This window comes from Oculina patagonica, chromosome 5, assembly GCF_052425735.1.
Source record: "Oculina patagonica isolate OP01 chromosome 5, crgOcupat, whole genome shotgun sequence".
NCBI lineage: Eukaryota > Metazoa > Cnidaria > Anthozoa > Scleractinia > Oculinidae > Oculina > Oculina patagonica.
In genome coordinates this window covers 9,363,377-9,379,292 of record NC_135762.1, presented here as the reverse complement: position 1 = coordinate 9,379,292, position 15,916 = coordinate 9,363,377, and the positions used below count along the sequence as shown (strand labels likewise).

The 15,916-nt window shown below is 39.5% G+C and overlaps 2 protein-coding genes across 2 annotated transcripts in view; both read right to left on the bottom strand.

The window, feature by feature from the left end:
- Positions 1-15,916, bottom strand: part of LOC144655418 (large ribosomal subunit protein uL22m-like) — a 36,363-nt gene that overhangs the window by 2,694 nt on the left and 17,753 nt on the right. The window lies entirely within an intron of this gene.
- LOC144655356 (cytoplasmic FMR1-interacting protein 1-like) lies at positions 122-15,454 on the bottom strand. Its single transcript, XM_078515594.1, has 16 exons — positions 15,382-15,454; positions 14,990-15,273; positions 13,888-14,116; positions 13,277-13,381; positions 12,301-12,519; positions 8,166-8,279; positions 7,322-7,399; positions 6,604-6,651; positions 5,675-5,844; positions 4,683-4,830; positions 4,021-4,254; positions 3,363-3,436; positions 2,439-2,535; positions 1,685-1,761; positions 1,332-1,449; positions 122-825 (listed from the first exon to the last, which is right to left on the bottom strand). The coding sequence occupies exons 1-16, from the start codon at positions 15,451-15,453 to the stop codon at positions 700-702; spliced, it is 2,193 nt and encodes a 730-aa protein (XP_078371720.1). The 5' UTR covers position 15,454; the 3' UTR covers positions 122-699.

Here is a 15,916-nt window from a genome sequence, read left to right as displayed (position 1 = left end):
GTGGAACTTCGAAATTTGTGTTCGATGTTTGGTGTTGTTAGAAATAATTTCTTTTGATATTATTTTGATAATTTCTTTTTCTTTTAATTTCTTTTGATTTCTTACAGCCTCAGAAGAAACAATAACATCGTAGTCCCTAGATTTAATTCATACTTTGTAAAAAATTCAATTGAACATAGGGGGGCCATCCTATGGAATGCTGTTTCGTCGTATAATACAGGATCCCAATTTTCGGTTTTCTATCGAAAAGTGAAAAATGACAATTATATTAAGGAGCTTAATTTCAATGCTCAGTCGGTTCAGTCGCTCCCTAGGCATTACAATGACTTTAAATGCTACTGATTGTTATGTAATCAATTATTTTTATAGTAGATACGATCCAATTTAGTATATAAGCATTTAGTTGTAATTTAGAAATCTATTAGTTTATTAGTATTTTGTAATATTAAGTATAATACACGACCCCACAAGCATTGTGCTTTAAACCCTATCGTGTGTAAATAAAGGTTTTGATGATGATGATGATGATAAGATATCTAAAACAGTAACGCAGAAGTTTGCAATAAGATACAAATAATTTTGTCCAATTAATACTCGAAGTCCTGGTGGATTCCTTCTTAACTGCTTTAAAGCTCTGCTCAATCCATAAAGATTGTTCATGGCAAATTGATCTAAACTCAGTAAAATGCAAGTTCTCGGTCATACCACGACACCACAGATGTCTCCACTCTCAAACCGACCAATAGAACAGTCTAATGATCTCATCATGGCGTTGTTCAGACGCTGTGTGATCATCTTGTTCAAGTCAATTGACCGGCCTAGAAGCTGAAAAACAAGCAACAAAGTCAACTGGTTTATCCCGAGGAAAAATTGAAACGTCTCTCTTTACTTACCCTAAAAGTTCTATTAAGCCCCCCCCCCCTCTCTTTCTCTTTTTTAGCCCCCACACAACTCTAATACCCCCCCCCCATCTGAAAAACCCCCTCTCTGTTAGCCCCCCTCTGTAGAAGGTAAATCATTTCAATCAATTTATGAACAACAAAACAAGGCAACTTTACGCTTTTAAAGGTATTTATCCACCACATTTACTGTCCACTTTATTTCATTTTTATGTACCCTAATATATAACTTCATTTGAAATAATCCCCTCACTCTGGTAGGCTCTCTCTCTCTCGGTCCAATCTCGCAAGTTCCTCAAGCAAGTGAAGAATTGAGTGCACTTTAAGATTCATTCAAGCTAGAGGTTGCTTAATGGCTTTTAACATCACCTGCACAAAATCTGGGTGTTGATCTTGTGCCATAATTGGATACTGAAGACAAACTTCGCATACCTGCACATGTCTCTGTTTAAGCAGAGTTTCGTATTTATTGGAACGAGTTCCTAGTTTAGCCGCAGCCTCGGCGCCTAAACGGGCCAGCTCAGATTTGAACTTCTTGTCCAGCAACATGCTTCAGAGAGAACAAATTAGAGAAATAATGTCACTTGGCCTTTCAGCATCAAAACTAACACCACACAAAATGTGCGGCAGTTAATGACCTTATACGGTTGAATAAATGAAGCACTTTTAATTCAGTGTCTGGGTAGTTATTTAGTTAATAGCAGCTACTTGGGGACTATCTTCCACTTTACAATAATTTAAAAGTTACAATGTACAATTGTACAGAATAGAATGAACGTAATTACCTGCAGGCTTGTGCTTTGTAGTAAGCAAAAATCTGATCACTGAGTTTGTACACGAACTGGTCAAAACACAGGTTTACCTGCCAAGGGCAAAAACAAATTAGTACGACTACACTGTACTCACTGTGGGTACTAATGAAACTGCCAGTAAAATTCATCCATAGAAACAGATAAGGGATAAGGAAATCTTCTCCTGGATCTCACGTATTTGTATGTAGCTCTCTGTATCAAGTGTTTGAATATTTATCAAATTTGAGCGTCGCGTTCCTGATGATGCATCAACATACATGTACTTTATGTTTAGGTAAACTTGTCTTTGGGCATTTTGGGCATAAAAAGTGCTGCCATTGCAGAGATCCAAAGGAAATCATGATGCAATAGAATCGAGTGCTTAAAATTATAAACACTTTTAAAGCATATACGCGTTTGCTTTGGTGTTCGTTTGCTAAGCTCTAAAATTGCTGGTTACAAAAACTAGTGCAACATGCTCGCCTCCTACCAATCAAAGTGAGTATGATTTTTTTTTTAATCCAATCAGAAGCGTCGTAAGCTAAACCAATCGCGGCTCTGCTAAGGAACGTTTTCCCGCGTTTGACACCGGTTACATACATGTATGTTTCGTTTCCAGTTCTGATTCGCTCACAGCGCAATTTGTATCCCTCCTGATTGGCCAGAGGAAATAAGTCTGGTTTCGGTTTTACAAGATAAACTAGAAAACCGTTCTGACTGACGACAAGAAAAGTTTTATAATTCTTACCTCAGCTTCAATTTCATCATACAGAAACTGTTTCTTGAAAACAGTCAGGGCATAATGAGCGCTGTCATTGTAAAGATCCAGAGGATACAAGACATACCTTTTGAACAACAACAGCAAATTGATCAGTTAAAACTTAACCAGACTGGAGTCATGGAAGTTTTTGTTGTTGGTGTTGTTAAGTCATTTTTTAATTTACCCATTTCTCACTTCTTCTTTTTCGGCGCTAACTGAACAATTACCTCCATCGCAGGTAACCTCTCAGCATTTTTGTCACATTACCGTAGACGCGTGGAGACGCGGTGGCCTAATGGTTAGCGTGCTCAACTCCGAGTCAAACAGCCCGGGTTCGAGGCCTGGCCGGGGCGCTGCGTTGTGTTCTTGGGCAAGACACTTTACTCTCACAGTGCCTCTCTCCACCCAGGTGTATAAATGGGTACTGGCGAACTTACTGCCGGGGAGTAACCCTGCGATGGACTAGCATCCCATTCAGGGGGAGTAGCAATACTCCTAGACGCTTAATGCTACGGAAACCGGGATAAGCTCCGGCTGTATGAGCCACTTAGGCTTGGACAGACTTAACTTTACCGTAGACAAAGAGCAGTCCCTATTTTTTTCAGTCCATCGCGTGTGAAATGGTGAAGCCAAAACAAGCATGAGTGGAAAAATGGTCCCGGGAAATCTGTCGGCAAGATGCAAATCTCGCCCCGAGACTTTCTATGGATATTTTTCAACTTGTCCCCTTTTTTGCTTGGACTAAGAAATAAGAGGGACTGCACTTAGTTCAAGTTGCTGTGACAATTTGCCTGTACTGATTTAAATAGAAGGTGGAAAGGAAAAAAGGCTTTTGTATTTCACACAGCTTTCTGTACATGCACTGCATCTACCAGGGTAAACAGCATACCAGATAAAAAATTCAGTACTCACTCCATCATGCTGGGATTCTTGCTCTCTAGAATGTGATTGGTTAAAATCCACGGCAATGACATCTCAATAGGAAACTGCAAACACAAAGAAAACAGCCATTTTAATTAAAGACAGTGAGTTAAAAGCAGGCTTGGTGGTTATTAAAAGTAGATCTGGGAGTGCTGTTTCCTTCAACTACCAAGATCAATTGCAAGACTCCTTTCAGATGTCTTTATAAGCCCTTTTATTACCGCCATGGAACAAATAAAATGAATTTTCCTTGATGCACATTTTTCCGTTGCCTTTTGGGTGAGTAGCAAATTTACCAGTAATACTGTAAAGTTCTGACAGTAACAATCCCCCGAAAGGAGCGATAAAATTTAAAAGTTGGTAACAAATTCCTTTAGTGGACTTTATAGAATATCTTGCTTTTCAATGTCCTTATTTTTCTAATTTAGTTTTGCACAGCTCGGCATGGGAGCTCCTCTAGCATAGTTGTGTATGAGATATCCTTTAGGCCCTAGCCAGCTGTGACAATTCTGAATTCCCATTACCCTTACGTTCTGAAAGTAAAGACCCTTGTTAATTCCTGGGTTTGCTTCTTTCAGGTAGCCAAAAGTGCGCAATACATTATATGTATATCCTGGCTAACTAGGAGCAGTGTTGCAATAATTCTGACCTGAATTCTAGCACCCATTGTTAACTCCAGATAGAACTCTCTGAACCAGAGCTGAGACAGGTCACAGCACTCCCTCAAAACTTCATTAAAATGAAGTAGCTGCTCAAAGAAGAAAGAGTTCTTCAAGAATGCTTCAATCTGCTCCACTGTCTCCTTCTCCAGTTCCTTGCGCATGACTTTTTTGCCTCCTTTCTCAGACACCAGAGATTCCAACATGGTGCGAACCATGTACAACTGTACATAAAAAAAAAAAACAGAGCAATACTGTTAATATACGACATTCACTTAAAAAGGAATAGCTTCCGTTTGAGCCTAGTGGCCGATATGACTGGCAGTTAATGAAGTGACTAAGAATAGGGTTACCCCCCTCCCCTACTGTATTAAATTCAAAGAGAGTACAAATTCTTACTCGAGAACATAACTCAATGACCCAATGCAATCATTGTGTGGTGTTACCCAGCAAGTAACACTGTAGAAAAACACAACAAACGATCAAACTAAGAGAAAAGGGCTCCACATTTTAATGATTGCCAAAGAACACAAAACAGTGACCATCACCAGGGCTTGACCCCAGATCACTCGATCTGGGGTCCAGCTCACTAAGCATTATGGTAGGCTTATGTGCCTCTCTATGTTGTACCAAACTGGTTGAAAAACTGTACCTGAGTACTGGAAGGCCCTATGTCTCTTTCTTGTATCTTGATGTTGGGCCCAGCCTTTGGGTCCTTTTCTCCTTTCAGAATTGGGTCCCCTCTTCCATGCTGTCCATCAGCCCAGTCCCCTCCAGTCTCACGAATAGACAACAGAATTCTGCAATAAAGACATTGAAAGCACATTGAACCAGTTATTCCAACAAGTGATTTGCAGAGCCATGCAGGGGTGGAGCAGTGGGGAGAGCACTCGCCCCCCACCAATGTGGCCCAGGTTCAACTCACAGGCCCAGTGTCACATGTGGGTTGAGTTTGTTGTTGGTTCTCGTCCTTGCTCCAAGGGTTTTCTCTGGGTTCTAGAGTTTTCCTCCCTCCATAAAGACTGATGCATTCCAAGAAGAATCCGAGGGCCACAGGTTTGTCACTCACATGACTGTTATGTAAAACAAAGTTAAAAGCTGATGCCCTTTGCACAACCCCATCACATACAACATCAGTCGTGCGGGGATGCAAGTTACATATTGGGACATTCAGAACAAAGTGACTTGCACCACTCAAGATTCACCTTCCTTTGTTTTGAATGTTGCACTGCGTAACTTGCATCCCAGCATGGCTGATTTTGTACCATGTCAGGTCATGTACCATGTCATGCAAAGGGCATATTGAAATAACTACAGTCTACAGTCTACCTTGCAGACACCCCACTATTGTGGACAATCGCTATTACAGACAAAATCCAGATCCCCAGCAAAAGAGGTTTGACAGGAAATGGCTCCCGCTATTAAGGAGTCTTTCTATAACCGACACTAAATGGTGCCCGAGTGTGTCCGCTATAATGAGAGTTTACCTAATACATTGCTTTAACAAAAATAGTTGCTTAAATTTTAATACAGTAACTACAATACAAGATTGCATGTGTGCACACAACATGCAAAATTTATTATCTTATCCTGGATTTAAAGGATGTAATAGTTGATCAGTGTAAAAGGCTCAAATCCACCTACGTCTTTAGAAGAGTAGCCTTCTTGCTCTTAACAGCTTTCCTCAAAGGTTCTCTCAAGCTGACCTGAATAAACTCCTGTACATCACCGTGTATGGAATGCCTGATAGCCTCTGAAAATACTGGTTCAAGTCGAATCATCAGGCCATAAAGACCTTTGATCATGGCAATCACCTGACAGAACAATAGGAGGTTCTATGGTCAGTTAATGAACATATGAAAGTGTGTGTTTATTGTCATCATTGTCATAGTCATGGTCATCATCATCATCATAATCATCATAGCCATTTGCCAACACTATCAGCATCACCATAAGCAGCAATGTAAAGGTGGTGGAAAACGACGACACATTGTTGTGGACAAAAATGTTAATTTGCTGTTTGCCTGTGTGCACAAAATTTGTGTCCGAGACACAAAGAAACGTTCCTGATTCAACAAATGTTTCCTGGATTGCATGGCACGAACACAAAACATTGGATGTATGTCCCACCCATTTGCCAACCTAAGAAACATCATGTCTGCGGCAATGTGTCCTCGTTTGCCACCACCTCGTGGTTATGCGTGCTTTGGTCATGTCCAGACAATCGTGTTACAAAAGCTACATATACAAAATTTCACCTTTTTAAAAAAATTTTAAATATCAGTGAACTGCAATGATGCAATTCTGCAATGCTTGATGTCAACTGGCTCAATTGCTCAAACCAGTTTTTTAGCCGCTAAGCTTTTTGGACCACACAAGTTCATGGCATTGTTTCCCACTTTTGGGAGTGCCTTCTGTACATGCTGTACAGTTTAAAGATACCATAAATAAACAGCTGTTTCCATTAGGAGTAACAGCTGATCTTGTTTTAAGTGATCTAAACACCATTGTTTGATAGAAACTCAGGTAAAGGGCAATTTACCGATAACCAAAACAACAAACTGTACAGTTACCTCAACAAGTGAAAACTTTTCTTCACTGTTGTAGTTATATCTTGTAGCCTAGAAATGAGCAAACAATTTATGATAAATACAAAAAATAAAGATGGTAGTAACAGGTTACTTAGGGCTATATTATTGCTACACTGTTGTCCCTGTACCCAAAATATTACCTTATCTGACAGGAAAGTCAGAAATGTACCACAACTAAGCAACAACCAGCAAATAATAACACTACTTAGTAGAAACTCAGCTGTGTTCTATTGGAAATCCGCGAATCTGATTGGTTCTCCCACTGTTTTCTATTCGCCGATAGAAAACAGTCGCGCGCGCGAGTAGCTTTTTAAGTGGTAAATTTTCTTGATTTTTGTCTTCAAAGTGCACAATATTGTAGGTTTTGGACTACAATCCTTTAGAGTTTCTACTAAAACAATTAGACTACTCGCCCTCGTTTTCTATGAGCGATAGTCAACTCGGCTGCGCCTCGTTGACTATTTGCTCATAGAAAACTCGGGCTCGTAATCTAATTGTTAATTATGACACATTTAAGTGCATGTAAGCGATAGTGAACTTTGGAGATAGTCAATGCAGCTCCACTTCGTTGATTATTTGCACATAGAAAACTTGGGCTCATAGTCTAATTGTTTATTAAAATAAATACCACAGCGACAAATCATAGGAATAATTATATAAATCATTCGTCTAGATATACTGCAAAACTAGTTTCACTCACTCGTTCATATTCCTCAGCTTCCTCAGGACAATGGGGATTAGCGTACTTGTCTGTAGGATGGAGTAATTTCCAAGAGTACTGGACAAAGCAAAAAATTGTTAGAACTTTATAATCAAAAGGCTTACATTGACTGGCAGTGAAATTTAACCCCTACGTAGCACCTGAATGCTACCCCTACCCCCTGAATGAGAGGTAAATACTGCAGGTAAATACTCCACAGCATTCTGCCAGGTTGCAAATTATTTGGCAGTACCCATTTATACTCCTGGGTAAAGAGAGGCTTTGCAAGAGTAAAGAGTCTTGCCCAAGAACACAACACTGGCCCTAGCCTGGGCTTGAACCCAGGGGGGTACTCCGACTTGTAAATGACGGGGATGATCAAATGAAGGCAAAACTCAGGACCCAAAAAAATCCCTATCTCTTCCGACATTACCCCAAAAAATCCCTGGACCAAAAATAACCCCTAAAAAATCCCTTGTCAAATTACCCCTAAATTGCCAGGAGGGGCACTAATGCTCGCTTTTGATTATTCATCATACCATAAATACACCAAGGTTGTGCCAAAGCACTTAAGTTTGTTTTTAATACCCTAAAAGATCCCCTATTTGATTCAAGTCACCCCAAAAAATACTTGCCAAATCTTCTTGCCCAAAAAAATCCCAGAATTGAAAATATCAAACCCAAAAAAATCCTTTGATCATCCCCGTCATTTACAAGCCGGAGTAACCCCCCTGGGGGCTTGAACTCAGACCGTTTGATCCACAGTCCAGCACACTGAACCATTAGGCCACCACACCTCCCACAAGACAGGGAGACATCAACATTGACGGGTTATTGTTGTTACCAGTTCCATGACTTGAGCAGTCCATGATGACAGAAGCCGCATTCCTCGTAGTGCCAGACTTCTTAGCTCCTTGAAATGCTCTTCAGTTCTTGGGTTGTTGCTGGAAGTGATCATCTAACAAAGAAAGTGTGCAAAATTATACATTTATTAAATTTTTACCGCGCATAAGTCCCCAGTGACATTTCCACTCTAATCTCAGATATGTCTTGTGAGGGGGCTTATTAAAATAAAGAGGAGGGAAAGGAAGCTTATAAAGAATTGAACTTCTGGTCGGGAGCTAACTATTGATGCCCTCTGCTCCACCAAGGGACTAAGGGGTTAAAAGAGAGAAAAATAAAATGGTCTGTACCATATTTAACAGAGGTTACAAAAAATGTGGCACTGCAAAAAAATCTATAAAATTTTATAGAATCCTCTCAACAAAATTTAAATTCTGCCGTCACTGTGAGGATTACGGAAACAAAGCAAAAGGAAACAGTTAGATACAGGACTCTTTTGCTTTACTCTCAGAAGCCTCATACTCATTGTACAATTTTGAGCCAAAGAAATAGTCCTAATAAAATAAATTTTTTCTACCGATCACTGCAAGGGTTTGGGGAATAAAGCAGTGACAACATAGTCCAGGAGCAAATGTCGCTGAAAAAAGTTCCGTGGGAATTTCGTGAAGATTTTTTCCGACCAGTGTCAAAGTGTTGTGGAGGGCCTAAGGAACCTGTTAAATGTTGTTGGCACTTTTGTAACCCGTGCAGACGGTTTCTATGGGGCGTTTAAATGTGCCCTGTGTGGTTCAGCATGAAAACGAGGCTGAAGTTCTAAATTGCTTCGCGCAAGCTCTAAATTGGTTGAAATATTGCCGTTTTTTGTATTTTAGAATTAAATTTTCCTATTCCTTAAAATTGTGAAATGAAAATACTATGTTTGTACTAATTATACTGGTCACAGGTCTTAGCCCTATTGAGACTCGGGGGGAGGGGGCTTTTCACGCCTGCGCTGACTTTGAACGCTTATAACTTTTTCAGGGTTTAACCAAACGCTGCCAAACTTTGCGAGATTATCTAAAATTTATCCGAGAAAAATTTCGTAGGATAGATTGTTGTTTCAGAAACTTGACATCACCATGGCAACGGCCTTTTGATCGGCATGTTTTTTCAAATTTGTAATTTTCGTGTTTCTGTTAATGAAATGTTTGCACCTTTTTACGGTTCGTAAGCACAGTTTTATTGATTTTAAGTACTTTGCAGTACTTTTGGGTGGTTTTCTTGCGTTTAGGAAATTTTTTGAAATCCAATATGGCGGATCCAATATGGCGGCTGTTTTGACATTGTGATGTACTTGAATTGCACGTGATGTTACGTAGTCATCCCTCGTAACGTATATAAAAAGATAGATGTTCAGACATATATACATCCTATAAGCTTTATTGTGATTGCCGAAAGTTATTCTAGAAGCTACGTGGTGGTGGGGTGCGGGGGTTCCCTCGGTCCAAGAAGGTCCAAAAAAAGCCCAGTCTGAGGAGCCGAGCTAGGTTTTCTTTTTTTTTTAAAAAAAAAGCTGCCCTGAATGGCAAGCTTTGAAACAACTAAATACTTCCAATATCAAATTAAGATTCTTAGATATTAATTACTTTCGTATATTGTTTAAAACTGTTAAAACCTTGACATGTTAAGTTTAAAATTAACAATAACTGCAGCAACAGAAACCTATTGGGTGTGAACAATAAGAGGTCAAAGATGCCCATTATTTTGCAAAATGTCCTAATAGAATGAGGTGCGAGTCTTTCGGCTCTTAACGTGGACAAAGAGGAAAATCAATCATTTATTGAACTTTAGTTTCGTAGGTGTTTCAAAACTAGACTGCTTTTATGTCTACGTAGTGAAAACCGGGTGAAAATTAATGGTAGAAAAAAACCGTTGTTATTACTTTAAGAAGCCTTGAGGTCTTTAGAAATTTTTTCATGGCAACAGGGAAGTGAACAAGAAACCGCGATAGGATGGGATACCACTCTCGATCATATCAACCGTTGCATGAAGGTTGCAGGAGGACTTATTGGGATCACTCTAAACCTAAGTGCTAGAGCAAAGTTTTTCCTAAGGCAAAGCAAATGGCTGCGATGTCTTCAGTGATGCAGCTTTTCATAACGCGAAGACAGAGTTATTGATTGGTTGTTGACCACAATGCGGAACTTTGCTACCCCGTTTAAAGAAAACAGTAAAGAAATTAAAAATTGCAGTAGCCAAAGTAGTCATGATCATGCCTGAAGCAATGAAGAGTGATCTTTGCCATAAAAGTGAGAGAGATAGGGCACTTTGTAAGATATTTGCTAAAGACAGTTTTCACTCGAACATAGTGAACCGCTGGTCCCAGAACAAATAACGCAAACTTCTTTTTTGGAAAGATAGCGGAAAGGTATCAAATTATCTTGCAAGGATAAAGTGGTCGAGTCTCACGACTAATGAATCTACTGTGGTCCCGAAATCTATGTTTGCACCCGACGGTATGATGCTCCATTGTTCCGCAAAGAGCTCGTTAATGATAATTCTTTACAAGCATTACAAGGAGGTGAATCGCAGCAGAGAACGATCACGGCTACTCAGAATAACGAAGATGACACAATAAATGTGGACGCGGAGCCTTAACTGCAACTACGAGTCACTGCTGTTGACGCTATGACAGAACTGCAGTACCTTGATAGGTCAGACGGTATCAACGACTGTTCATAGTCACTGGCACTGGCCAGAACCACCGTGTAATTTAACTTGGGTCGATTGCTAGCGCTCTTGGCAGTGCTAAAATTGCAGCACTATATGTAGCCTGCGAATACAGCCGCCTCTCATTCGCTCCCGCTACTGTAGCGGGAGCGAATGAGAGGCGGCTTTATTCGCAGGCTAACATAACTGGAAGTTTTTTCCTGCGTGCTGAAAAGCCTTCAGAGACACAGACAAGGACGTAATTAATGCTTTCGGATGTCTTGGAACGACACTGTATCCAGAATAGAAGACAGCAATAATAATAGAGCAGTATGTTTGCCAGACTTTTTAGCTCAGAACAAGCATCTCGAATCATGATGATAAAGACCTCATGTGGTAGATGTGCAAAAAGAACAGGCTACCACCTACGCAGGGTGCACTTTATGAAGCAATTCTCTGTACCCAAAACCAGAGGCTCTGTACCCAAAACCAGATCGTCGCTTTTAACAACGACAGAGTATGCAGTCCTAAGTTACCACAGCCAGATGGTTACGGCTGGAAAAATTAGGGAGGAGGAATGGACGACTGTAGCGATGCGTAGAAAGTTCACCCACAAAACTTGCTACAATCTGAGAGTGGGAATGGGAGGGTCTGTAGACATATTACATATATTGAAAAGACGGTTTTCACTAGCGTCACTAGTGAAATTGTCCAACGCCGGGATATTCATTAATTCCTACTGACATATCTTGGAAACTGTTTGGCGAGGGGACGGGAGGCACTACGGTTCCAGGTCCGTTCCAGGTTTAATGAACCACAAGGAAATGCCGCCTTGATTTCATGGTCACGTGATTGATCAGTCTATCGAAACTGCTAATAGTTATTCTAAAATACCAATAAATACCACATTTTTGTGAAGTTCATCATGCAGCCTCGTTTTCATGCTAAGCCAAATAGGCGATGTTTTTAAATTCCCCCTTCTGAAGGCTTTTGCACGGGTTACAAGATTGCCAACAACATTTATCGTGTTCCTTAGGTCCCTCTTAACACTTCTAAACTAGTCGGCAAAAATCTTCACGAAAATCCCACGGAATACCATTGCTCCCAGACTAACAGTCGGATACAGGACTCTTTTTCTTTTCTCTCATAAGCCTCCTCATGGTACAGTTTTGAGCCAAAGTAATAGTCGCAATAAAATAGATTTATTCTGCCATCACTGAGGGGGGTTTGGGGAACAAAGCAAAGCTGTTTTGGGGGAAAAAAAACAGTCCGATATAGAACTCTTTTGCTTTACTCTCAGAAGCCTCACAATCACTGTTTGAATAGTCTTGAGTCATCACTGCAAGAGTTTGGGGAACAAGGCAAAGAAAATAGTCTGGATACAGGACTCTTATGCTTTACTCTCATAAGCCTTGTAGCTATTGTACAATTTGAACCAAATTAATTACCTCATTGTTGTAACGAGCTAGCTCGCTAATAAACTTGACATGCTCTTCTCTGATGCCGTCCATCTTACCAAGGAGATTGTATTGAACTATGACCTTGTCTTCAGCCCCGTCAGCAGCTGCTGTCCACTTCTCTCGCATGTCGTTAAAGTGGGGGCACATCTTCAAGTAACTCACTAGAGCAATTTGGACATCTCCAAACAGTGGTACTACTGGAAATTGCTGTTGTGGGTGAAATGCAAAATTGCCATAAGTTCTAAAAGTAAAGTAGCAACTCTATGAATGTAGCTATAAATTTCACAGTTGTTAGCAAATACCGAAAATAAGGACACTGCGATAGTAACGACCTTTCAAAAGTAGAGACCTCAAATTATGCAACTGGGTGACCCTATTTGGCAGAATGATGAAATGATGGAATGGCACTCATTTTCACCCTGGTTTGCTTGAAGTTAGCTTCACCCCGGCCGGTTTGCTTGTGGTTAGCTTTTACTAGTTGGTTAGGCAATACTTTACGTTGCCCTAACCAACGAATAAAAGCTTATTGCAAGCAGACCAGAGTGAAGTTACCCGTAAGCCAACTAGGGCCATTCCATCATTCCACCGATCACCCAAATTAACTTGACCTTTTATGAGTAACAATGAAATTAACCGATACAACAAGCTTAATATATAATATACCGGTATGTTTTAGGTGACTCTTTTTCCAAAATAAGACTGCATTACTCAGTTCTGATGTAAATTATATATTTCATTTCCAATGAGATTTATCCATTTATCCTCTATAATTATTACTAAAAAATCATTATTTAAACTGGATCGGGTGTACCATTTCAGCTACCCAAAAGTAGTGGCCCTTTGAAAGTTGCAACCCTCTGAAGGACTATGTGCTTCACGCTTCCTTGGCTATCGACAATCTCATGTTTTTGAATGTTTTTGTATGTGTGGACTAACTGTTAATAAAAAAGTTCAGTTTGTTTACCTTAAAAATTTTGTCAATTTTACTGATACTGATCCTTTTCTTTTGATCCATCTTGAGAATGTTGCTCTCCTTACCATCCATCAAGAAAATCAGGAAGCCCATTACCTAAAAATAAGAATAATAAACCATGTGTAAAGAAAAGCCATGTGTGATAATTACAAAAAAAGGCAAGGCAAACATTCCGTTTGCCACAAAATGGGGGGGGGAGAAGTCAATCATGCAACATGCAACTTAACAACCCGTCCCCTTGTGGTTTGACAATTTTTTATAACATTTGATTTGTCCACCACCATTTCCCGTCTCCACAAAAAAACCTTTCCTCAGAGTTGAATTGCACAAAATTAAAGAATATGTGTAGCCCCACCCCCTGTTATCTGCTGCTTAGAAAAATTGAAAGCTGACATCTTTGTATATGTTGTGCTCTAAATTTATCTTTGGTTTAATTTTTCAAACCAGTTTGTTTTGTTTTTTTTATTTATTTTTCACTGCTCTTTTTTCTTTATCATTATCTGAAACAAAGGGGAAAAATCAAGCTGGCTTGAAAAATTTAAAACCAAAGATAAATTTTAATCACAACATAACATGTACCCGTACTGAAATATAACAAATACCTTCAAAAGCACATGTTTGTCATTTGGTGTAATGTACAAGTTCCCCTCATACAGTTTGACACATAGAGTCAAAACATCAGCCAACACATCGTCGTATCCCTGAATAGTCTCAAGCCCTTCTTTTAACAAGTATGTGATCTTGTTCTGGTTAGCCAAGAACAGCGAAAGATTCTGTGACTCTTCAATCATTGACACATCACCAGTTCCTCGTCGCAGGAAGGTGTCAGCTCTGTAACAAATCAGTTTATGAAACAGCATAACAGACTGTCTTGTAAACATAAAACAGTAAAAAACCGAAAGTGGACTATTTACTTGTTGACAATGTGGAAGAATTCACACTGGGGGAACCCTGAGATCGACTAGCGTTCTATCCAGAGGAAACTAGAAATATTCCCTGTCACTTATTGTGCCTTTCAATGACATGCAACCTACAATCCTGGCCACAACTGTTTTACACTGCGTTAACCAAGGGAACATTTCAAACCCCTCCCTCCTTCAGGCAATGCTGTTTGCAGCAGGTTTTTGTTTACAAGCATTTCTAGAAACAAAGAGCCAACATTAGGTGAGGAAAGGGGAAGGGTTGGGAGTTGGGGTATGCATGATTTCCAAGCGGGTTAATTATAGGCCTTAAAATGAATGAGTAGTTTGACAAAAAAGCAAGTGGTCTCAACAGGTTTTGGCTGTGATTGTATGTTCAAGCCAACAGTCACATTTTTTACTGCTGTCATTTATCAAAATGGACCTCTCAGCAAAATGAAGTTTAATTCAACCAGCTTAAAATGTCACATCTGTTGGTTTTGATAAGTAGATTTTAATCCATTTTGCTTGTTTCTGTTTTTCAACGTTTGTTGTATGTTACCAAAATTATGATTTACAGCAGTGAAAATGCAATCACTAGTTGGGTTTTAACCTTTGGTTTGCATGTTATTCAAAGGTGGGTGCTATAATGCTCCAGAAACTGGGATAAGTTAATCAAAGTTCTGGCTCTCATCAGCGAAACTGGGAAAACTCTGATTAGTGTGGTATGGGACGGTACACAAATTTTAGCTACACACTCAGTTAAATAAACTTTAAATTGCAAGTAAAATTTTGCAACACGAACCTCTTATAGAACGCATAATCATTGTTGAGGCATGCCTTCATGTTCTTCAAAGCATCCAATACTGCAAACATATTGATGAATTTTCCAAGAGTCAAAAGATATCTCTCTGATATGAAATCTTTCCTTCTTTCTGGGTGACTTAGAGTTTTTACTTCCTTGCAGAATCTCGACACGGCATTTAGTGCAAAATGCATGAAGTTCTTCAGTTTGCGCACTTCCGGTTCAAGCACTTCCACCGTCTTCTCATAGATCTCAATCCTGTTTGGCTGATCATCACTTTTAACCTTTAATGAAAACAAAGAAGACATATTTATTATCATTTTGTAGATCTATCTCTAAGTATTACAGCACTGTCTAACAAATGAGTAACAAAAGACTATTAGAGATCTTACTGAAGGAACAGCACGTGAACAGCTTCTCCATGTGTACAACATCACAGCATATCTTGCACCTTCTTCAAGCATCTCATTCTGCCAGAGATCAATTTATTTATGTTCATAATTATTTTATATTAAATTTGTTAAACATTGTTCATGTCAATGAATGTTGAACATGATATGTTAACTGACTTATGGCCATAGCCCTAAGTGGGCATAGGGCCGGATATGTTAATACCGTATGTTAAATAAGAGCAGATACTTTTATTATTTATTTGCTTGATTGATGGAATCGTGATGTGAACATAAAAAAATCAGAATCATTTTTTTTCTTTAACACATTTTTCGCCATCCAAACCTGTGAAATTTCACTCCCAAAAGGGCTAGGGGAGGTGTGATGCAAAACAAGAATGTCCTTGAGAACCAAACGGACAGAACAGGATTTTACTAATGCTAGAGAAAGTAATTCCACAAAAGTCATATTTTTGTTCACATTTTGTCCAGAACAAAACAACAACACAGCAGAGGGACGCAAGAAAACCCCCATGAA